General features: G+C 29.4%; 2 protein-coding genes across 4 annotated transcripts; one reads left to right on the top strand and one right to left on the bottom strand.

Moving 5' to 3' along the window:
* Positions 1 to 905: 905 nt before the first annotated feature.
* Positions 906 to 11814, top strand: LOC105837244. The gene is made up of 3 exons (XM_012681834.3): positions 906 to 1161; positions 6952 to 7110; positions 11323 to 11814. Exons 1-3 carry the CDS (start codon positions 1101 to 1103, stop codon positions 11562 to 11564), a joined length of 462 nt encoding a protein of 153 aa, XP_012537288.1. The 5' UTR covers positions 906 to 1100; the 3' UTR covers positions 11565 to 11814.
* A 3077-nt stretch (positions 11815 to 14891) lies between these two features.
* Positions 14892 to 22626, bottom strand: LOC118648729 (probable G-protein coupled receptor CG31760; the record flags this gene model as incomplete). Of its 3 annotated transcripts, none has more annotated exon segments than XM_036295119.1 (4): positions 14892 to 16996; positions 17088 to 17309; positions 18064 to 18246; positions 22483 to 22626. In XM_036295119.1, coding segments are annotated over 3 exon segments (528 nt in total), but the record flags the coding sequence as incomplete, so codon positions are not given.
* Positions 22627 to 26621: the final 3995 nt, after the last annotated feature.

Here is a 26621-nt window from a genome sequence, read left to right as displayed (position 1 = left end):
CAGAAGGAAGAGGTTACGTATAAACTTAAAAAATCTTATTTTTATTAAATAAGTTTATTCACCTTTACTTCTCTTCACAATTATGCTACAGTTGTTTTTTAACTTAATTTATTTTATATAAATATATAATTTTGTAACAATACTTCGTGACTTTTTTAAACAAAACCAATTTTGTAAATTTATTTTCATATAGTGGCCATATTACCATCTCTTTTTCTCTTCGATTCATTATGCAATGTCGTTACATTTGTATAAATAATATGTAAATATATGGTAAATATTTCACTTTGAATCTAAAATCTAATGAACAACATTTTAATGAATTATAACCGTTAAGTTTTATTTTAAAATATTAATTATTAATAAAGTTATTGTATAAAGTGTATGGTAAATAGATGGTCATATTATAATCTCCTCTATATAAGCAATTGTGTGTGTGTGTGTGTACTTAAAAAAATTTTTTTTTAATTTTATATATGTTTAAAAAATCTTTTAAATTTGCACACACACACACACACGCGCGCGCGCGCGCGCGCGCGCGCACACATATTATTACATTCATTAAAATTTTTACATTATCAAAATTATATTTAAATTATTATCAGAGTTTATATATATTTTTTGAATTTCAACACTTGCAATGTATTTTTATCAACGAGAAGATTGATTACAAATAAATTAAAAAATACGTAACTGGCAAGAAAGTGTTAAATATACAATATATTTACATTTAATACACATATATTTTGTGATACACGCACACAAATTTTATGTACTTGTGAAAAGAATTTCATGTAAAAGGTGAAAAGAGAAACGTAATAATCAGTGGCTAACGGTAGGAACAAGAGAGAAGATATGAGAGGAAGACAGACGGAGAGAATGAGGAGTACTCTTGACAAAGAGGGTGTTGGTTTCTCAGTATCGTACTAGACACGTTTCGCATCGGTTGTACCAAAACGACAATCATCTTGATTACACGACAAGACAAACAATTATTTTTAAGAACGTTATAATTATCGAGAAAAAATTTTCTCCACGGCAACTCTTACACGGCAGAGTTGATTTTTAACGGATTCAGCGCGACAGTATTGATATTCAGAATGGTTTCTGCCGTGCGCATAATAACAATCATTTTCGGATTAGCCCTTTTCGTAACTTCAGGTGAGTTCACAAAATTAAGACTTGAAAAAGTAACAGTATTTTCCACTATCTTTCGTTCTCCACTATCTGACAAGTCTATGAAGTCGCTCTGTCGCGAACTTTTCCATACAGCATAGGTCTCTCGAAGACATCTATAAAACGTTCTATGAATATTTTTAAATATCTTTCAAAAATTCAACAATTGCAGATTATTGAATATATAATAATCTTCTTCAAAATTATAATATTTACCACTTACATTAACTGTTTAAAATGTTTTTTGCATCTTGAAATGTTTTTTTAATCTATACAAATTAATAACAATTATTTTAATCTTAAACGACCTATAATTTTACGCGCGCGCGACCATTATTTTACGCCCGCTTTTATTATTGTGATGTTATACTTAAAGAGAATTGAATAATTCGTGAACATTTCATGCTCTCACATTTTTTGATTGGAAATAGACTATTCAGAGCAGATGTTACATTTTCAAAATATAAAACGTATTTTTGATTACAAATTGAAATTATATGTCAAAAGGACTTTTGTCTCATATATTTTTTCCTGGAGGAACTTTCTCCATTAACTTTAAAATGATCTGAAAAGTAAATGTAATAAAAAATAAATTAAGTAAATGATCTGATTATTTTGTTCATTAATTGTCTTCAACTCGTGCGTCCATTCCCCGCATTTGTAGACAATAACCAACTTTTCGCAGTCGTTACATAATATACATACTATTCTAAAATAGTTTAAATCTTTATTGATAATTTTTAATAATTTAATTACAAACAAAATATATGAAAAATAAAAAACTATATTTATATGAAAAAATAAATCTTGAACATTTTAAAATTAAGAAAATAAAGTTTTACCATATTATTTTTGTATGAAAGTATGAAATGTTCATGATTTATTTAATTCTCTTTAAATATAACAATCAACAGTAATAAAAACGTCACTTGATATATTCGATAATCTGCAATTGTAAATTTTGGAAAGATATTAAAAAATGTTTATGTGTAAGTAGCATTGTGGATCAATATAATTAAATGTATGTTAATATACTTAAAGAACTTATTAGAAGAATTATTAAAAATACTTTCCGCTTTTTCTTAAATGTCAGCAACGAGAATTGATCTTATACACAATAATTATAAAAAAAATTGTTAATATAAAAAAATTATGTAATTTTATTGTTATATATAAAATGTATAAAATATTTACTCCTGCGACTTATAATTAGCAAAAATACACTAACTCTTTTATTTAATTGTTTCGATAAGAAACCAGTCTTTATATCTTCTTTGTGACATTTCGATATTTTTGCTAGTTTTTAGGGAAGGAAAAATCAAACATTTAATTTTATGTAAAACTTTGTATGTTTAATACATGCAAAATTTTTATATTAATGCAATATTACTAAGAACATTTTTCCATTGTTTTGTGTTTAGGTATACGTATGTATATGTGTATAAATAAGATCACAAAAGATGTACATACATTCCTTAAAAAATACATTTATTTATATATATTTCTTGATTATATATTATATATAATCAAGAAATATAAATAAATAAATAAATATATTTTTTAAGGAATGTATGTAAACAATAAAAAAATATTCTCAATAATATATATATATATATATATATATATAAACCCAGACAACAAATTTACATCCATAGTACGTCCTTGAGACATCGCGCTAGTTATCCCGCGATTATAACGAGATTGTCTCATGGGATGCCCATAGGATAAAAAATGTCTACTGTCTTTACCGCAGTAGGACGATCTTGCTGACGTCCTAAAGACGTCCCTACGATAGCCCAAGATCTCCATAAGACATCAAGAGGATATTGAAATTTACATCCATAGTACATCCTTGGGACATCACGCTAGTTATCCCGCGATTGTAACGAGATCGTCTCATGGGATGCCCATACGATAAAAAATGTCCACTGCCTTTACCGCAGTAGGACGATCTTGCTGACGTTTTTAGGACGTCAACAAGATCGGCCTACTGCGATAAAAAAAAGCGGACATTTATGATCCTATAGGCATCCCATGAGACGATCTCGTGACAATCGCGGGATAACTAGCATGATGTCCCAAGGATGTACTATAGATGTAAATTTCAATGTCCTCTCGATGTCTTATGGAGATCTTGCTTAATTCTGCATCCGGAAAAAACGGTCACCCATCCAAGTGCGAACCATCGCCGACGTTGCTTGACTTTGAAGATCGTACGCATCTAACGCTTCGTGATGATCCATGAATACTTCATGTTTATCATTACATATTATTTTTTATAAATCATTTTAATAGATGTTGTAAGAAGGATGAAACATGTATAGTTAACTTACAATTTTTTTTTTATAAATAAATATAAAGTTTTACAGTTTTTTATTAATTTTACGTATGCGAAATAAGATGTGAAATATGATGAAAACTTATAAAAAGATCTGTGTTTGCTCTGTTTGGGTAAAATAAAATAAAAAAAATAAGAACTAGATGTCATTTTTTATAATTTTTAATATTGTTAATATATTGTTTCAATAAGTGTAATATTGTCGTAATTGTCACATTTTTATGTTCCTGAGAGCTCCTATGGACGTCCTCTGGAGAGTACGCTTTGCTCGTCTATTTGCTGTTACAACGGGATATTTTTAAACCGTCCCGCATTGAGCTTGAGTAGGACGAGATCTTACTGAGAACTCCTACGGATGTCCTCTGGAGAGTACGCTTTGCTCTATTCCCTGTTACAATGGGATATCTTTTAATCGTCCCGCATTGAGCTTGAGTAGGACGAGATTTTACTGAGAGCTCCTACGGATGTCCTCTGGAGAGTACGCTTTGCTCGTCTATTCCCTGTTACAACGGGATATCTTTAAACCATCCCGCATTGAGTAGGACGAGATCTTATTAAGAGCTCCTATGGATGTGCTCTGGAGAGTACGCTTTGCTCATCTTTCGCTGTTACAACGGGATATCTTTAAACCGTCCCGCATTGATTTTGCGTAGGACGAGATTTTACTGAGAGCTCTTATGGATGTCCTCTGGAGAGTACGCTTTGCTCGTCTATTCGCTGTTACAACGGGATATCTTTAAACCGTCCCGCATTGATCTTGCGTAGGACGAGATTTTACTGAGAGCTCTTATGGATGTCCTCTGGAGAGTACGCTTTGCTCGTTTATTCGTTGTTACAACGGGATATCTTTAAACCATTCCGCATTGATCTTGAGCAGAACGAGATCTTATTGAGAGCTCTTATGGATGTCCTCTGGAGAGTACGCTTTGCTCGTCTATTCGTTGTTACAACGGGATATCTTTAAACCATTCCGCATTGATCTTGAATAGGACGAGATTTTACTGAGAGCTCTTATGGATGTCCTCTGGAGAGTACGCTTTGCTCGTCTATTCGTTGTTACAACGGGATATCTTTAAACCGTCCCGCATTGATCTTGAGCAGAACGAGATCTTATTGAGAGCTCTTATGGATGTCCTCTGGAGAGTACGCTTTGCTCGTCTATTTGCTGTTACAACGGGATATCTTTAAACCGTCCCGCATTGATCTTGAATAGGACGAGATCTCATTGAGAGCTCTTATGGATATCCTCTGGAGAGTACGCTTTGCTCGTCTATTCGTTGTTACAACGGGATATCTTTAAACCGTCCCGCATTGATCTTGAGCAGAACGAGATCTTATTGAGAGCTCTTATGGATGTCCTCTGGAGAGTACGCTTTGCTCGTCTATTTGCTGTTACAACGGGATATCTTTAAACCGTCCCGCATTGATCTTGAGCAGGACGAGAGCTCTTACTGAGAGCTCCTATGGACAACCATAAGACGTTTTATCTTGCCAGGACAAAAATGGGATAAAATCGAGATGATCCCGGGATCAATTTTGCTGTGTGGGAAACTAGAAAAAAAAATATATATATATAATCCTTTTTATTTTATGACTTTTCAAATTACTGCGTTGCGCTTCAATACATTTTTACAATGACAATCTGATTGTGTAGAGAACTAGCGTGCTGTTAATATTCACAGTTACTCAGCATTACATCACTTCTTAATCATACCCGCACCTGTTTTCCTTTATAGAATTGCGCAGATATCTTTTCCGTGTTTGATTTTAATTTAGATATATTTCCGCAAATTTACATTTTGTGCATATCTTGAGCGTAAACGATATTTTTTTTTAATAAGGTATAGCTCTATCACATATCTTAGCGCAAATATGTATTATGTAATTTATTTAGACGCAAGCGTCCAGTAAATTACATGTATTCCTTAACATTCATATCTTTTTGGATTAGTTTCATAATTTGATTAAGAATTGTATGCAAAAGTAATGTTTTACAAATATATATGTATTAATAAAATTACATACAAATTTTTTTATATTTAACAAATTTTTGGTAATTATTGTATATAAAATAAATTTATCATTGCTGACACTTAGGTAAAAAAGCGAAAAGTTAAAATTTTTGTTACAATTGATTCAACATTTATTTTGCATGTTTTATTTAATTATGTATTTTATTTCCTCATATTTTCCTAAAATAGATAAAATTAAAGAAAAAATTAAAACATGCCTCGTATAATTCAAAAACAATAAAAAAATAGAGGTAAAAAACGAGCAAATAAAAGTGTAAAAATTTAGTAGAATTTATTATTATTATGTAAATTAATAATAAACTGTACGTTTTGAGTTACTTAGTCTTCCTTAGCAGTAATTTTACATACATATAAAATAAATTAAAACATTACAAATGAATAAATTAAAGAAACAAAGAAGTTGATTCATAAAACAGTTACATCACAGTTCAACGGATTACAAAAAGATTCGGTAATTATAGTCAGATAGTATAAAAATTGGTCGGTAAAAATAGATGTAGAGTACATAACTGATTCTTGTTTTTACACGAAAATAGTTGTTGTCTATAGTTCAAATTGTGGTAACTTCGTTGTTAAATTAGTAAAATACAAGTTAAAAAGTGATGTCAAATTTGTTATTGTGAATGCAAGAGATGAGATATTTTAATATATGCTTGACGTGTGTCTCGATCAATCCGTAATGCTCAAGAGTTAAATTGAATCTTAAATAAAAAATTGGAAATTACTAAAAGAACTAAACAAAATCTCTGAACATAAAAATTTCAATTTTACTATTAAATCAATATTCTTGTAAATAGGGTAAATTTTTTGCAATTAATAGTAAAAAATGATTTAATGTAAAATTATTCCTTATACGTAGAACAGCTGTCGATTTGTCTCAACAAATCTCAATTGTTGAAATTTAAATATAAAGAAATAATTTATATATATACATTTATATATACACAACAGTTTTATTGTAAAAAAACTTTTATTTAATCGTATTAATAATGTTTTGAAAAATAATTTTTCATAATTCACTGTTTTGCATTACTTATATAAAAAATCTATATTGCTGCTGCTATAATAGTACAAAATAAATATAATATTGTCCCGAATGTACTTAAAACTTTTTTAATTTTTTAAAATTGGCATTACTACTTGAATAATTATACAATTTTTGTCTTAGAAATTAAAGAGCACATTTATAGAACACATATTACAGATAAAATATATAGGTAAATATAATAATTTTACATGTATCTTTTATGGCAATTATTCATGGTGTGCTCAAAATTTTTTTTTGTACATTTACACCAAAGTATGGGCATTTATATTTAAATATCTTGATACTCAATAAATTATGTTATATTTCGTGAATTTTCTATTTTCTATTTCTTATTTCTATTTGTTATTTGTGTTCAGGTTCTGCCTTACGATGCTGGGTATGTGCTTCTAATGTAAATACCATGTGTAAAGATCCGATGAATACTTCAGATCATAATGCTGCGTTCCATATAAGAACTTGCGATCCAGGTCCCTACGGCTCTTCGAAACCTATTTGCCGCAAAATCGTCAAACGAGGTAAGATTTATTTGTTCAATTAACAAATAATATTTTGATATATTTTGTAAATTAAAAAAGATTTCCTAAATGTATTTATTCAGTAATCATGATAATTTCTATACTTTTTTAATTTTACAATGTAATGCATCTTGAATTTAAGACAAATGTGGAGTTCTTTGATAACTTAAATGAAATTTAAACTACGCTCCTGAATCACGTCATTTTTCAGGGCGTTAATGATAAAAGTGAAAAACAGAATGCTACTACGAATGCCAGTCCTGATTGTTTTTCTACCTTTCTGTTTTTTACTTTTCTGTAAGATATCCAAGATATAAATTTGTCTTTACAGATAACACAGTACAAGAAAAAATTTGATGTAAATACCACGAAATTGCACTTTTGTAACCGTTTGTTACCCTTTGTTTTGTCATTAAAAAGTTATAATAAACGTTTATAAACGCAGAAGTTTATTAAAATACAAACGTGCATTTTACTTTGTTTGTTAATTTTCCATTTACCACTTTTTGAAAATTTGCAACGTTTCTTCAAACAAATACTTTTTCAAAAGAATATTAAAATGATCTTAAAGTGCATTCATTCCCCTTTAAAATGGCGTTTAAATTTTTAACTTCGCTTTGTTTTTAAAGAAATTACAGCCATTTTTGTACATTTTGTTTGTACATTTTGTTCGTTTTTTTGTTTTAAATGAATTTACCAATATCAATATTTTTCTGACAATAAACAACATGTTATTATACATCATAATAAACAACATAAAAACATGTTATATACGTCACCGCTTATCTGAATATTAAATGAGGAAAATGCATTACTTAATTATTAATTACTGACAGAAAGGATTAAGACACTCAAGAAGTTTGAGATATTGTATTATCCTACTTTTGTCTTTGAAAGTAAGCAAATTCATGTTAGTTTTCTAAAGTTAATAAAACTTATACAGTATATTTTGTTCTATATATTCTTAGAGTGAATAGCTGTCTTTTTGATGTTCTATAAAAGTCATTAAGTCGCTCCTTGAAGATTTATGTTATATGGAAATATGAATATCGACAATATTCAAATTATTCAGAAGATAACACTCAAGTGTTTCCTCGCATTTTAATGTTCACTTGCTTCACATATGCGTTAGTTTTTCAGTGGTAACGTATACATACTATACATGATAAGATAAAAAAAACTGTCGTCTGATCGTAATGGCAGAAAAATTTTGATCCACAAACGTGGGATTTACGCCACGCGTACACATAGAAAAAAATACTTACTATTTATATTATTTACAATTACTTAAATTGAGTAAAAATATTATTTGTTCTAAATATTTTAAATAACAGCAAATAATAAGTTTGTCACAAGTATCAAATTTATTCAAAATATGTTCTGAATAATTTAATATATACTTAAATAAATGATTAATATTAAATTTAAAAAAATCAATTTGTTTATTATTCTGACTTTTTGATGAAATTTTCCAATATTGTTAAACAATTTTTTTAAATCTTATTATAATGTACTAAAACGAGGTTCATACTTCTTTTTAGTACATATAAGATTTTTTTAAATTCGTGATGAATGTATAATATTATAAGTATATTACCAAGAGAATATTTTTTATTATTAAAAATTATTATTAAAAATAAGCATATTTATAAAAAGTAAATTCAGTCATTTTTCTTAGCAGTAAAATTAAGATTGTACTGAATGTATAATGCATTAATATCTCGAAGTGTTCATTTATTAAGAAAATGACGCATTGCGAAGTAGCGTTTTTTAAATTGTATCTTTTTAATGCATTACATCTTTTTCCTTCCACGACTATGCCGCGACAACGCCCACGGTAATACGCGTCACGATTGAGTCACGTCGACGCGCATATAAATAACGATAATAATTGGACGTTAAAACAAGGCCGGTGCCGCGCCTACGAGAAAAAATGACATTACGCCAAGCCATGAGCTTGTGATTAATTTTGGGCCAGGGTAACATACGCCTCTCTTGTTTCTCTTTTGCGCGCATGTGTTGTCAACGCCTTGCTAAGTTTGTCATTGCATGACTTCACGGCAAATCGAATGTACTAATCGCACATCGAATTCCTTCAATTCAATGGAATTCTAGCGTGACGAGGCAGCGTGCGTGAAATAGCGAGCGCGATTGCCACATGAACGCAAAAATTACGTAAGCGACAATAATAATTGCGCTATTAAATCGACGCTGAGTTTTACGCTTGTTGGCGCACGGGTAAAGATGACCCCGAAATGATTGTGCCGTGCTGCTGAAGGACTTTCCGAGAACTTTTCATCTGTCTTTATCGTTTCCTGTACAGGACAAAGGAATAGAACGCAAAAGAAACGCATTCGAGTATTTGCCAATCACAAATCACGATAATGATGAGATTACTAATTTCAGATTGTTCTTGAGTGATCTATAAATCATAGATTTCAGAATAGAATTCTACTTGTAATTTTATATAATATTTTATATATTTTTTATATATATTTCTTAACAATTAATATAATTTTATTAATAATTAATATTTTTAGTCGGAATTTCACGATTATATTTATCATAGTGTTGTTCATTAGATTTTAAATTCAAAGTTATTTCTTTAATTATGTAAGCTAAAATTATATTATTAGTAAACATATAGTTGTATTGTAACATATTGCTGCAATATTGTATTGCAAACATTTCTTTAAGTGGACATTTTATCGTTATTGCAATGTTTTTGCAATCTTTCTATGCTCTGTATAGATACCTATATTTTTATACATATATTACTATATAGTTTATATATCACTTTGGATAGCTAAAGGACATTCTGGCAATCATTAGACGCATGCATAAACATCTTTAAGATGTATGCATTCTATTGATGTCTTTAGGAGGTCCGTGTTGTATAAGTACTCTTAAAGAATATCTTATATCCTGATTTTAGATATATGTGTGTTATCGAATATATATTTGTTTATATTAATATATAAATATATATTACATATATATTTTATATATCTGATTTTTCGAATGTTTTGTTGTATTGGACAATTTAAATAGAATGAAAAATACGAAAAAAAAAATGTAAATAGAATTTTATCTTCTCGTACAGCACTGAAAGATTGCATCCACATCGTAATAATCTTTCACCGCAATAGTGCAATATTGCCATTATACTGCATAATGTTAATGCATCATTGCTGTTGGATTGCAGCAACAATAAAATGTTCACTTTTTAAAACATTGCAACGAAATATCATAGCAACATTGCAATGTAGTAAATTTGTAATAATACATTGATTGCGTTCAGTAAGAAAAACAACTTTGCAACTATTATAAAATTCTTTCGTGTGCTTGCTTTATACATTTAGATCCGACAGCAACTAAAAACAAGAACCAATCGTAGTTAAACATTTCTCAACAGTTGCTATTTTTTCCGTTGAATGCAGCTATTGTTGTTGTATTTGTCAAACGTTACATGTAAGAATATTTTTGTTTTATTCCATTAAAAAATGGTTTGTATATAATTATGCATGGTTCCATATATGACTTCATATACATATAATTCCATACAATTATGTCTAATTATATATAATCATATTTAATCATATATAATTGTATATATAAATTATATATAAATTATATATGTATATTATATGTAGATTATATATATATAATCAGATATAAAGTTATATATATACAATAATATGTATAATCCCACATAGCACAAAAATTGCAATTACATTGTAGCAATATTGCTGCAAGATTACAATGTTGTTGCAACATTGCTGTGATGTAACTGCAATTTTTGTGTTACGTGGGATATACAGTTATACATATTATACATATAAGTTATATATATTTATATATAATATATGTAATATATATTAATATGTATAACTTTATATCTGATTATATATAGTTCCAATATTGCAAAAAATATTTTATCAAAGTATTTTATTATTAAAATGTATTATTGTATTAAATTATAACATTTTAATTTTGCAATATTTCTGAAGCATTTGCTACAAATGTGCTAATATATTGTGGATTTATATCTTTGTACAATGTCTTTATAACGTTGCGCTGCAATTTGCAACATTGCAATATTGATGCAATGTAGCTACAATGCACAACGTGTGCTGTACGGATTGATACAAAGTAGATTTTTAAACGGATCGAAAATCCCAATTGGTTGTTAAACGATTAATCTTTGTTTAGAAATGGGCGAGCGGGTTGTCATACGTCAGTGCTCCACTCCATATCATGATGAAATGGACATCATTGATGGCCAGTGCGGCAACTCCATGACACAGACAGGACGTGATGTAATTGAATCCTGCCACATTTGCAGCAGCGATTTGTGCAATTCGGGAACAATCTCCTCCGCGACGAGACTACTTTATATCATCGTAATGATATTTCTTGCCTTTACTTTCCACCAGTCGAAATATGTTCTTTAACTTTATAATAATAATCTATAGTTAATAAAAAAAAGAGTGATTCAACGCGGTAACTACAAATACTTAATATAAATCTATAACTAAAACTAACAAACTTTCATTGCGAAAAAACGCATTATTTTCCGACTTTATAGCGATTTAAAAAATTGTATGAAAAGTACATTAATAAGGCCAAAACAACCTTATGTAATTTTCTTCTGGCTCTTAAGAGCAATATTACCTTGCAAAATAAATAATTGGAAACGAAAAAGTGCATGATTTTTATGATTAATATTGATTCAAGCAAATTGCTGTAAGTACAAAATAAAAGACATAACATAATTATGTGTACCCCAATTTTTTTTCAAAATGTTTTCAAATTAATAAAAGTTTTAGAGTTCAAATGTCTTATGGATGAAAACATAATTCTATACATTTCTGTATGCTCGGCGGAGCATCATCGCTTGTAATAATTACACTATATAGAACGAATTAGGTCCGCCATTATTGCGTCTGGTTTTTATTGGTTCAGCCTTGTGTCATTTTAAATCATTATCTTCAGAGCGTTTCCTCCTTTTATACCTTTCTCTCTTTTTGTTATAAAAGTATTTTAAGTAGTTAAAAGAGAAAGAGATAAGAGAACTTATTAGGTATCCGTCCAGCGATTAAAATAATAAATAAATGTGTTTACAAAGAATTGAAAATGCCAAGACGCATTAACAACACACACACACACACACACACACACGCGCGCGCGCGCGCGTACAAGGTGTGTCTTTCCACTAATTATAGAACTTATTCCTTATCAAAATTTAATTTTATTATCGAAAAAGTTTTGAACTATTTTTTTTAACAATGCTTAATAATAAAACGAAGCAGTAATAACTGAAAGGAAACCTCGCTAATTCGTAAATTCTAATTTTAATTAAACTTGGCATAAATGTAGAGAGGGTAAATAGAATTTAGAAATTGTCCGTTTGAACCCAAAAACGGTTTAAAAGAGGTGAAATCATCCTTCAAAAGTAAAAACATTTTTGCCTTTTCTCGATATATTTCGTAAATCAAACGAGATATCAAAAAAATATTTTATGTAAAAGTTTTACAGTATAAATATCTTTATTTAATTAGGCTGCTTGTTTTTTTGAAAAAAATTTATTTTCTTAAATTTACCATTTATACCCTTTTATGCTGATTATTTATTGTATTAAAATTTTAATTTTTAATGAAACTTGGCATGAATATAGAAAGAGTAAATACATAAATTAAAAAATTTCTAGCTTGGGCTCAAAAACCCTAGGGGCTTCAAACTAGGTTTGAAGGGGTGAAACCACCCTTCAAGAATAGAGACATTTTTGCCTTTTTCTCGATATATCTCGTAAACTAAATGACATATCAAAAAGTTTTTTATACAAAATTTTTACAGTATAAATACCTTGAACTACGCTGTTCACTTTTCGAAAAATAAATTTTAATTGAACTTACGTATAATTCTTATATATCTAGGGCTACGACACTGTAAAGTAAAGCGTATTCTGAATGTACTAATACTTTTGCATAAGACAGTAAAATAATTTTTACAAATAAATTAATTAGTAATTGCTTATATGGTTACAATCGCTCGTTGTTCTGTAATTGGTTAAAAAAAATGATTAAAGAGAAAATAATAATAACAACAGGAACAATCCTATTCTACAATATACTTCACTTTTATTTGTATTTTTATAATGTTCACTCTTAAAAAGATATTGATGTAGCTGATACACATCAAAAGTTGTAATACATCATCAGCTATAATGTCAAACAACAATAGATTGGAATAGATTTAACATTTCTTTTTTAAAATAGGAGATTTCATAAACATAAAAAAGTGAAGTAAAGAAATTAAATTTTAGCAAAATAAAAATGTATAATTTGCCATAGGTACGTACTATAAAGTAAAAATACTTTTCATTTAAATATAAGTGCATATGTATAACAGAAATATTTACATTTAAATATAAAATTAAATTTTTTTATCTCTCTTACATGATTTCATATAAATTGGTATATTTAATAATGCAAGGCAAATGTTTGTATAAATTTTCTCTTAAAGAAATTTAAAAAGATAGAAAGAGAACACTATAAATTTCTTCATAAGTCATTGGTTTTTAACATTGAAAGATAAGTGCAGAGATCGTAAAGAAAAGAACGTGAAGATGATACGCAATAAAATACATACACACACATGTATACAAAGATCCAGCTAGCCAGGCCTGTTAAAATCACATATCGTGAAAGCTTTACAGCAAGGATTGTTTCAATTTTGACAACAATTTTATGACAAGTAATTGTCTGTTGCTTTGTCTTCTAAAAGTTTCGAGCAAATTTACGGCAAAAGTTTTCATCACACGCGGCTGCAAATAACAGAGAAATATTACAATATTTCAATGTAAGGTTTCTACAATGTTTCTGTAATCTTTCGGTGCTGTATGGGAGGTGACAAACATCAGATGATGAAAATGAAATCAAAAGCGAGGATACAACGGAGGACGTAACGGAAGACGGAAAAGTAACAAATATAAGTATATAATGGTACATAATAATAATTATAATTATAATAATAAAAATATTTTGTGCAATTCAAAATGTTCATATTATCCACTACTTATCTAAATATTTATCCTGTATTATTTATCGTTATAATTTTTTTTTAATCAATTATCTTAATTTTTGTAGGTAAATGCTAAAATACTAATTCAATTAATACACCAGTGTGTCTTACATTAATATGTTTAAAATATTTGTATTAAAAGAAAATTTTCAAACATGGATTATACTTCTCAAATATTAAAAAAACATCTTTTTAACATTAGAATAAATCTTTAAAAAACATTTTTCTAAATGTTAAAACAGATATTTATCAAATGTCAAAAAAACATTTCTTTTAATTTTAAAGCAAATATTTATTAAATATTACAAAAATATTTATTCAAAAAATGTTTTTTTTTTAATGAACTTATCTCATTATTTTTACTATTTTAAAAAATGTTTTTTCAAATGTTTTTTAAATATTATTAAAAATATTTTTTTAATGTTATTTTGCTGATTAGATTATATGAGTGCAAAGCAGCCAATATCTTAATTATAAATACTGGCCAAAGAATAGTAATACAGTAAATGTTTTGGTTCATATAAATATCCATTATTATAGTTGGCGCAAAATATTTTGGTATCATTATTTTGTACAAAAAGTTTTTTTAGGAGCATACACACACTTAGCGTCTTTTTCTACCTTTTTAAAAAAGATAATTTTGTTTGGACATCATGCATTTTGTAGTGTAAAGCATCTTATATAATAAAAACATCTGCTTTATATTATAATCTCCTTTATTTCATTCTCATATTAGGGAGCAACAGTTTTTTTATAACAGTTTTTATGTGCGCACAGCAGTTAATATTTTGAAATGAAAATTTAATATTAATAGTTCAATCTTACAATTGAACATTGAAGATAGTTCTCTTAAGTTCATTTTTAATGCTTTATAATATAAGAAATCATTGATATAGTGACAGTAAACTAACGACAATCTTAATATATAAATAATAAATATATGATAAAACTACGAATACCACCTAAAAAGTAGTAATAAAGTAGATATTATAGTTTGTATAAACTTGGTATGAATGCACAGTAATCAATATTTTAATCATATATTCTGTAAAAATATAGGTATATCATTTAGGTTGAATTAGATCAAAAAATTTTTTCTCCTCTATTATTATATTCTTTAATGTTTACTTACAACTCTTTTCTAATAATGTAATTAAAACTAAAATTAGTAATACCGTAAATATTCTCCCGTAGGAAAAAATTATGCAAAAATTACTACACAAAAAATTTCATATTTTTGTGCATGAATTTCTGCAGTTTTTATAGATTTTTGTACAAGGTTTTTGCTTTCAAAATTTTTCTGCAGAATATTTTGCAGAATTTTATGTAATGTTTTTTGAAGTTCTTTGCCGTTCTTCGCCTACTGTATGTGGCGAGCCAATTTGCGACAATCATCGCACAATTTTCTATTTAGATTGCGCACAAAAACATAGTTAATATTATTATTTCTTCAATTTTGATCATTCTACATTGTATATACCTAAGTTTTTTTCTAATAATATAATTTTTTATAATAAAAAAAAGATTTGTGTAAAAAAATTATCATTTTATTGTATGTATTTTTATTACCCGAAAAATACCTTATATTCAGTCATGCAAATAATTATACTTTTTGCAACCGACACATATAGAACAACTTTTTTTAAGTCATATTTTAATCTAAAAAACCTCAAAAGAATTTTTCTTAACAATAATTTGTTATTAAATTATGAATTTTTTTACGGAATTCCATTTCTTATCAATCTCAGAAAATTTAAATTGTTATTATAAAAAAAATTTTAATAAATGACCAAAATAATTGTCAAAATTTAAAATGTAATCACTCAAAAGTAATTAGAAATTTTTTCAGATTTTTTGCATATATTTAACATTAAAAAAAAGAGACAAGACAAAAAGAAGTCAGACCGTTAGTGAAATTAAATGTACAGACGGAAGGTTAAGCTATAAATATATGTACATATATGTTATTATTTGAAATTATTTGAATTTAGTTATTTAAAAAATAACACAATTGTATTTTTTAGTTTAAATATTTAGTTTGACTATTCCAAAACATAAATTTCTTTGAATTTAAAAAAATTATTAAATCTAAAGACACATGCATTTTATTTTATATATACACTGTTATGTGTATAAATGATTTTAACAAAAAGAATAACTCAGTTAAGCATTTCTTACAGGTTTATCGGATGCTCTCACAACGAAGTAGTGCGGCACTTGCGGAAAGCGAACTATATCATTAAAGACGACGACGACAACTCGCAAACTCGCTCGCAGGTTTTGTGCTTTTGTGACAGCTTAATATCGTGATTTTATCTCGATCGTTTTGTTCGATTTCAATACAAAACGTCTCTGTCCTTTAAATAATTTCCTTAAATAATTTCTTTCCAGTTTGCCGTTGCGTTAACAGTATTCAAGCGTTTTCCATATTAAAAGAACAAAATATTGATTTATAATAGAATTGTATTCTCTTGACAGCTGCTATTACAAAAATAAACAGAGACACGAAATATTCGTCGTCGCTGTCACTTTCCGCTTTTCGCGCATCTCATTAAAGGTTTTTATTTTAAGAGATATATTATACATCTAGTAATTATATATAAAGATATCACTATCACAACGGCACGAAGACAGTAAACACGATGAGTTTTAATTACATAGCGTTTCATACAAATACAGGTAGTCTCCTATCTTTTAAAGAATACAACCTGCATATTTCCAATTTCTTTTTTCTTCTTTTTCTCCTATTTCTTCGCGTTTTCCTACTTTCGTCAGGACACTGTCTTTGTCACAACCATATCTGCTGAAAAAAAGATAATTGTATAAACAAAACAAGAAGACTAACTCAGGCGATATCTGATATGTGACACGTAGGATTAAACAAAATTCTTTACCTCCTCGCTATTGACCACTAGTCAAACCTTCTCGCCACTCGATCGCGATCTCTCCTGTTCCTTGTCCTTGTTCCGCTCTTTTTCACGCTCCTTCTCCCTCTCTGCTTTCCTCTCTCTTAACATTTCCGATCTTCGCGCTCTATGTAGACTTCCGGACGGAAAGGTCGAGTCTTCGACGGCCGCAGCCGCGGCTGCCGTCGCACCTCTCTCCACGGCTGTCTGCTCAATAAATTATTCCAATTTATTTTTGCTTTCCAAGACGCTTTTTCAGCGCACTTATACGAGTAAGATTACGAGAGAATTATCTACGATATGGACTTTCATAAATTTTGGCATATCTGCGATCCTATTTTCTATCGTTTGTACAACAAACATCTAAAAAAGATGAGAAAAGAAAATAGGAATAAGGAATTTACATAATTTTTATTCATGATTCTTTAAAATGAGGAATTTATCTCGATCGATCTTTAAAGTGATTTTCTACTTTGTCATGCTAAAAATTTTTTTTAATGAATAAATAGGTTTTAAAACTATTCTTTGTTCATTATTTATTACATAGGCCTGCAAAATATTAATTTTTTGCGTTTTGGAAAACAAAAGTCATTTCCTACATAATTTTGCCCGCAAAATCCGATTTAGCAATATAATTACAGAGATTTACCAGCAGAAAAGCAGAAAACGATTAGTAGTTTCTGAAGCAGAAAAGCAGAGTGCACTGTTTGCTACTAGCACAAACTCTAATTGGCTTCTGCTTTTCTGCTTTCTGCTTTTCTGCTTTTCTGCCAAAATGTAAATTCTCCCTTAGACTATCATGTCAAGTTTCCGATCTTAACTTCTCCCGTGGTCACATGGGGTATCAGCATTCCAAGCAATTTTCGATTCTAATTTGAGTTCTAAAACTATAGATTCAACGCTAAATTTGACTATTGTATTTGCTCATTCTCATCATTTTAACCAAAATGATTTAGATACATACTTTGAGAATAAAGCTGGCTGTCGAGCTTTTAGCGATGGGACTCTGACCGACAGACGGATGCCCATGAATATGACCGTGCGTGCTGAAATAACCGCCCATCTTTGGCTTGATGTGTCGATTATGCATCTCCATGTGCACTATCTTCATAAATTCAATTCGCGCAGCCAACTTTTGAATTTCCTCCTGATGTAATGTACAAAATTCAAGACAGGTAGAAAAATTAAATTTTCGAATTTGATCATGTCATCAAACTTTGTTATATACAGAATTAGATTTTACTTTATAAGTAATTTTACAAGTTATAATTTTGTATATTTTTTTATAAAAATAACGCGTTATGTGTAATTTTTTTGAAAAAAATATTCATTGTCGTTATTTTTTTGTAACTAGTTTTAAAAAATAATGCAAAAATTGTGTTCATCCCCAAGGCAGGAATAATAGGTTACAACTCCGCCAAGGATTTTCGTCCGATTAGCCTGACGTCTTTTCTTCTTAAGACTCTAGAAAGACTGGTTGACGTTACATACGCGATGTGGTTCTATTGCAGCAGCCGCTACATGCGAATCAGATGCGTATTGTACGGTTTATTCCACAAAAACGGCACTTCACTGTGCTGTATCGTTCATCAAGGAACAATTAGTGAAGAAGGGCTATGTAGTTGGCACCTTTCTGCATATAGAAGGTATACATTCAACGCACCGTGTTATGCGAGGAGGCCCGTGGCAGGGGCATGCCGGATCGTGGAATGGATCATGCTCCAGCGGCAGATAACAGCATCACTGGGGACGGTGAATGTCAGCGGAGGTAGTGTCCCAGATGCGCACAATGTAAAACGGACACCACCAATGAGATTACTGCTTTAGTTAAAGTTAGCATAAATTTATAGAATTTGATTGGTGGTGTCCGTTTTACACTATACGCATCTGGGACGCTCCCGTTTATTACGTATCATATTCTGTACATATTATATTTCTTCTTTTCTAATAACATATATATTTAAAAAAAAATATCTTATAATTTATTCTATAATACATTGCATAAGGGATGAAATTTATACTTATTTGTACTTTTTTCTATATTCTGTATATATTAATGCACAAAGAAAGAGAGGAAGAGAGAGTGAGAGAAAAAAATTTACATTTTTCTTATAAATCTTAATTATAAATATACATTTATTATATGTAATTGGTTCCGTATTCGAATTTCGCGTGTGCATTTGGACCCAAATTTTAATGGCTAATAGCGTCTTTCATAAGAAAAAACTCGCTGGCACTCAGTGCCTCTTAGTTTTCCGTTGGAATAACACAAAACTCCATCAGTTTTGTACTCTTAATGGAATATATCTAAAAACTCAGTTTTAAGAAAAGAGTGGAAAACTAAAAAATTAAATATAATTGCAAAATAATAATTAAAGAGTAAGCTTTAAAAGTATTGTAACTCTTTAGATAATTAATATTTTTAAGATTTGTTTCAAAAATATAATATAAATAATGTATATAATATTATCATGATCAGGGTTGTGCAAGATACTTTATTTTTAGTATCTAGGTACAGATACAGATACTCTGAAAAAAATGTACCGAGATAAAGGTATAGGTATTAGAAAAATGAAGTACCTAGATACAGGTACCTCAAATGTACCTTAAACATTAAACACCTAGGTTATAGGTTTTTTTATTTATTATTAAATTATTATTATTAAAAAGTAACTTTTATTTATCAACATAAAATTTCAGAATAAATGAGCATTTATGATAAATAAGCATTTATTATTTCTTGTATCCACACATAATATTTACGTATTAAATGTATTTTAATACGTATATTCATATTAAATATTCATATTAAATATTTCTACGCTGACAGAAAAGGACACTTGATTCAAATAAATGTTTATTTGAATAGTACTAATAACATATTTGATAAATAAATCAATAATAATCATTTCAAACAAGTAATATTTTCTATAATTAAAAAATATTATTTTTTAAAATAAATATTATTGATTTTTTATAAAATATATTATTAGTATTCAAATAACTATTTATTTAAATTAAGTATCCCTTTTTGTCCATATATGTAAATAAGTTTAATATGTTATACAGTAAAATGAAATAACACTTATAAAGCTATTAGTTATTTTATTCCATTAATTTATTTAACATTTATGCATTATGTTAATTGAAGGATTATTCGATGTAAAACCAATATTAAAAAGTACCTTCCAAAATCATTTGTTGAACAAGATAATGTCTATAAAATCCGACATAATAGCCGTTTTCAAAAAACAATCTTGGATCTATATTACAATAGATATCTGGAGCGCTAATAATGATCCTATACAGATGTAACCTGTCATTCTATCAATGAGAATTTAAAATAAAATAACTCGCAATGCCCGATTGTCCAAATTCAAAAAACATTGTGCTAGAAATATCTACCATATATCTAATTATTTAAAAATTTATATAATTTATATGAAATAATACACTTTTACCGAGCTTCGCGCTTGTTAAATGTATATTTAGTATTATCTAAAAAGTATAATTAAAATGTATCTAAATATAGGTATCGATACATAAAAAATTGTATCTAGGTATAGGTATAAGTACCAGAGAAAAGAAGTACCTCAATACTGTACCTCTGTACATAAATTTGTACCTAGTTGCAGTACTTAGGTGCTTGTATCTATGCACTACACAACACTGATTGTAATACACACAACACACACACACACACACACACACACACACACACACACACACACACACCACATATTATATTAAGCACATTATTAAAAATATAAAAAAACAAATTCCTATACATAATCATCTGTTTTCAAATATAATTGTAAAAATGTAAAAAATAATTTTGCAATGCTTTAAAGGAAACAAATTTCGTTCTTACTCAGTAATTTTTTTAATTTATAGAAAAAAATATTTTCATAATCCGTAACTTTTGGTTTCTTTTTTTCACATTTGTAAGTAATAACATTTCATCTTCATTCAATAACGACGATTCTAAAAATTAATTTGCTAAACATAAAGTCGATTGTCACAGCAGTGAATAGTTCAAATAATGTAACATTGAAGTGATTCCGGCCTCTATACTCAGGACCAGTTTTACTGCACACGGAGTGCGCACGGAGAGCATTTTGCATTCTTAATGAAACGTTCAGCACTCAGAACTCACTCACTATTACTACCAATGAAATAAGCTTCAGCAGTCAGTGCTGCTGGTGCCAACGAGTTTTTGCGCCAATGGAAGACGTTATAATTTTATCATTCTGCCGCCATATGTGCAATAATTAACTTTTCTTCTTACACTATGAGTACGGGTTGTACGCAGTATGGTGTGAGAAAGTTGAATTGAGTATAGCTGTGATTATAATTACGCAAAAAAATATATGTAGACATGTTAGCTATTATCGAGAGGACATGAAAGAAAAATTTTATCATCAAACGCTTAACAAAGGACCCTTAACAAAAGAATCTAGTTTCATATCCCGATAATTGCATATAACAAAATAAAGTCACAATATAAAGTTGCTTTAAATTAACTGTTTGCCGATATACTTCATATTGTTTTCAGTGAATTATCATCGCCAGCGCAACCATTTGGTACCATATTTCTAATAGATTTTCGCCCCACTTTTAATGGCTAAAGTTAGACTTAGTTCAGTCTCCTGGTTCCAGTCTTTATAGTGTGAATCATGAATTAGATCGAAGCACCTGCTGCGAGAGGGGAGGAGGGACAGAAAGTGTCTTGATGATTACTTATAAAACGTTTTCCAGCAAGCGACATAGAAGACACAGTATAACACAGTGAATCATTTCATTCTTGTTGTTTGTCAATGTTAAACAAAAATTAAGTGATTCACTGTGTTCCACTGTGTCTTCCTGTGTCGCTTGTTGGAAAATGCCCATGGTCATGCCTGAACTTCTTGTATACGATTCACTTGACGCATCGTTCTTTGATTAGTTAATTCATAAAATTCTTTATTCTAATTGATCAATCAAATGCTTTGAAGCATTTGTAGTGACAAGCGGATCGTATCTTATAATTATAGTAAGAAAAGATAAAAGAGGTTTTTAATGACTAAGCGACGCTGAGCTGTTGGTTTATCCAAACATCATTGCACTTCTATCCTACATTACTCTGGATACCTAAATGCTATGAGCATTTTTCTTCTTCCCCAAAAATATACATTGTACATTATTGAAATATTGATAAAAGTAACAATAAAATTCGTTACCGTAAAAGACGACATTGTTGTCTCAGAAAATTATTATAAAAAAAGAAAACGTATAATAACAATAATAGCAATAAGTAATAACAATAAATTACAAGTAACGCGTTACTTTCCAATCCTGTTTATACGCTACATAAAAATATATAAGAACTTAAGTATATAAATACCTTAAGCTCTTCATTTTCTTGATATAAATCCGTCGTTTCCTCTGGCACTAAACCAATTCCGTTCAAGGAAAAGCTTGCAGTAACACCACGTGCTCTTGCCCGACTATCCCACTGATCCCCTTGGCCTCGCAATACTCTGATTACCTAAACTCGTCAATTAAAAATAAATTAATTAATTATCGCTATATTAGAAGCTAAAAAACCAGACAGCACAGTAATATTTTATAAATACTAGAACATTACAGATGCGCGTTGCGCGCGCGCTATTTAACTTTTCACTTTAAAAATAATAATAATTGCAATTTGATTTTCTCTATCTTTCGTTTACATTAATCAAACGTCTTCTGCAATTTTGAATAAAAAAATGTAAAGTTTAATTATACATACATACATACATACATACCAACATACATACCTACTTGCATACTTACTGCTATCTAGCTACTTAGCTACCTAGTTACCTAGCTACATATTTATCTAATTACGCTCGCTCGTTTGCTCCTTTCCTCTCACCCTTTGTCACGTACTCACTCACTCACTCACTCACTCACTCACTCACTCACTCACTCACTTACTCCTCACTCACTCCTCACTCACTCTCACTCACTCTCACTCACTCTACTCACTCACTCACTCACTCACTCACTCACTCACTCACTCACTCACTCACTCACTCACTCACTCACTCACTCACTCACTCACTCACTCACTCACTCACTCACTCACTCACTCACTCACTCACTCACTCACTCACGCACGCACCCCATCCAAGTCGCTAACCCATTGTAAACATTGCAAACAAAAGTAAAGTTCACATGTGTTTGCACGTTTCCAATACAATGTATGGTAACGGTATTAACACTTACTCATTTTACAAATACATCCATAAAAAATGTAAACAAAGACATTGCTTCGCTGTGGTCACACACAAACACACACACACACATTTAATTTTTATCTACAAATTATAAATTTCTATTTACTGACATTAAGAAAAATTTTTTTCGAGTCGCCAAAAATCCTTCTTGCATATGTTTTTTTCACTAAAAGAAATTTCCAAAATTGAACTAAATTGGAGATTGATCGTTTTCGGAAGCCAATATTGTATACATATTTTATGTCCGAGTTTGTCAGGTATAAAAAAAATTATGATAAACATTTATGAAAATAGTTAAAATAAATAGTTATACCATTATTATCAAAGAATATAAAAAATATTTCAAGTTTATATACCACTAGATACCACAGACGCGCGCTTCGCGCGCGCTACTAAACTTTTTATTTTTTACCTTTTAAAAATAAATTACAACAATAAATGTATAGATATATTTATACAAATTTGACAGCTGTCAAATTCAATTGCAATGACAGCTACTTTTGCAACACAAAGTAAGCGCAGCGAGAGAACCAATCGCGCATCGCGGAAAAGCGACAACAATAAACTTCGAGAAATGCGAGCAATCAACTTTACATGCCTTTTTTTAGATAGGATAGGATATGTATATATCGGAAGTTAGTACATATTTAAAACATTCAGAACAATTTTAAAACGTTTTAAAAATATTCAGTTTTACTTTTCTAGACCATCTTAAAAATCTATTTTAGGAATACAACAAATTCAAATTGAACATTGTTAGAACATTGGGCGAATGTAACAGATAAAGCAGATAGTTTATTTGCTCAGCATTAGCAAATAGACTTAGCTATTCAGTTAACCGTAAAAAGAATAAACACTCGTAAGTACTTTTTATAGTTAGCATTATATCTGTAATAACAATCCGATTTGTGTTTTTCCTTTTCACTGTATGGTGACACAGTAATAGCTGTGGGTCGAACTTGCCCCAAAACCGGGACAAGTGCGCCGAAACAAAAGTGCATCGAAACAAAATTTTCTAAAGTGTAATTTTTCTCTTAATTTTATTTTTTTTTTAATTACCTTATGCATCTATAAAGTACAATTTAAATATCATGTTGCCAAAGTTTCAATGTTGCATAAAAATTTGGATGCTTGTGGGAAGAGAGTAAACAGAAACTTTGAATTTCTGAGTATGCACTTGCCCCAGCTAACCTTACAACCAGACAAGTGCAAATATTTAAAACTCGAATTAGAATATTTAAGGCATTATTTAAGGAATATTTAATAATTTAGATTAGGATAGGTTAGATTTTATTTTGTTTTCTGAAATGAAACCTATCCTAAATCAAAGAGAAAGAATAAAAACTTATACTAAAAAACGCAAAGAAAATAAAATTAAAAATCATAAAACTATCCATCTAATGAATCAAAAATCGATCAATGAAATAATTTCAAATATCAATTAACAAACATATCTTTATATTTAATTTAAAAAATACATTAATCCGAAACCTTGGGCATACAAACCTTGAGCAAGACTCTAGACTCTAGACTGAGTCTAGATGATATAATAAAATAGCCGAACAGATAAATGCCAATATCAACGCACCAAAGAACTGTTACGTAGAAAGAAAAAATTCGAAAAAACGAAAATCTTGCACATAACAACTGCTGCTGTACACTAATGCATTATGCCTCGACAACATCTTACTGAACAGAATATCGTTCACCTCGTCATTCTTCTTAAGAAAGATCGCAGTCAACGATACGTCATCAATATTTTTGTTGTGAGTCAGTCTGTTATAAGTCGAACTTATGCTTCCAAGAGACTAATAGCTATAATCGCCATCCGGAGCAAAGTCGAAGACGAGCAACAACCGCCAAAAATGACAGAGCAATTGTACAAATCGTTGAACAAGAATCCTTCATTTCGGCTATTATATATATAATCTCTTTAGATTTGTTTTGAACTTGTCTTGCACTAACACTATATGTCATTCGTCGGTTTGATAAATCAAGGAATTTTATTTTTCAACAAATTAAAAGCCCCATTTTATAAAAATTTGTTACAGTTTTTTTGGCTACCCCGACCATATAATGTTACAGTTCATGGTGGTATTTCTCGTCACAATTCATAAATAATTTTGGAACAAATTGGTCAAATTCCGAGTGTGGAATTTCCACACTCAAATTGATCCGAGTGGGAATTCTCCACATACTCCATATATAAGTTGCCAGCAATGAATCCAATAGAACACGTTTGGAATATTCTTAGATGTCATTTATTTGGTATCAAAAAATATTTATACAAAAGTTTTACAGCATAAAAACCTCTATTTAAGTATGCTATTCATTAAAAAAAAATTTTTTTTTTTCAAAAGATAAATAGCATAGTTAAATAGAAGTATTTATACTGTAAAACTTTTGTATAAAAATTTTTTGATATCTCGTTTGATTTACAAGATATATTGAGAAAAACCAAAAATGTCTTTACTTTTGAAGGGTGGTTTCAACCCTTTGAACCGTTTATAAGCCCAAACAAAAAATTTCAAAATTCATATATTTACCCCCTCTATATTTATGCAAAGTTTCATTAAAATAAGAATTTTCGGGTTTGCGAAGTTCCCTTGTTAATAACTGTGTTGCAAGTCTAACGAAACCTGTCGACACGCAGTTTAAATAAGCTATGAAATTTAAATTAATATAAATATTATATTCATCATTAAATCCAAGTCAGACCGTTAAGGGATTTACTTAATCTATTAATATGTTTAAACGACTAGTTCAAATCAAAATTTGAATACACCTTAAAAATTTAATAAAACAAGATGTGTAATCAACGTCCACATACATATTCTAAGAATGCACATTGATAACATTGCGCGTGGTAACTTTTGGATAAACTAGCCGCCGAAAAGAAAATATGTCTAAGAATGCACGATTAGTCATTACAAGCTGTATAAAGGTACTATTAGCTGCAGCGGCAGTTCATCAAAAAATCGAGTTTCGAGTATATATATTTGTAATAGTGAAAATTATAAGTTGTAAAATATTTTTTTACAATATAGTAGGCACGATTCTACTCCCTAGCAAGAGCTACTGACATACAACAAGTGAATGTACTCAATGAAAGGCATGTTTTATAGTGGTTGAATATAGTTACAAGACAATAGGTCGCGTCGTTCTGTATGACGTTTGTTTGTTCTCCGAATACATACGAGCTGTGCAGAGGCAAATCCACTTATCAACTGCCTACAGATTTTTGGAACTGATTTAACTAAAT

The sequence above is a fragment of the Monomorium pharaonis genome, unplaced genomic scaffold (genome assembly GCF_013373865.1).
Source record: "Monomorium pharaonis isolate MP-MQ-018 unplaced genomic scaffold, ASM1337386v2 scaffold_633, whole genome shotgun sequence".
In the NCBI taxonomy this organism is placed as follows: domain Eukaryota; kingdom Metazoa; phylum Arthropoda; class Insecta; order Hymenoptera; family Formicidae; genus Monomorium; species Monomorium pharaonis.
Note: the sequence above shows the minus strand (reverse complement) of the source record. Positions and strands in the feature narration are given on the sequence as shown.

Coding starts and splice junctions, on each gene's coding strand:
- LOC105837244 (XM_012681834.3), top strand. CDS start 1,101: ATGGTTTCTGCCGTGCGCATAATAACAATCATTTTCGGATTAGCCCTT. Junction 1,162..6,951: donor AGCCCTTTTCGTAACTTCAG/GTGAGTTCACAA, acceptor ATTTGTGTTCAG/GTTCTGCCTTACGATGCTGG. Junction 7,111..11,322: donor CCGCAAAATCGTCAAACGAG/GTAAGATTTATT, acceptor ATCTTTGTTTAG/AAATGGGCGAGCGGGTTGTC.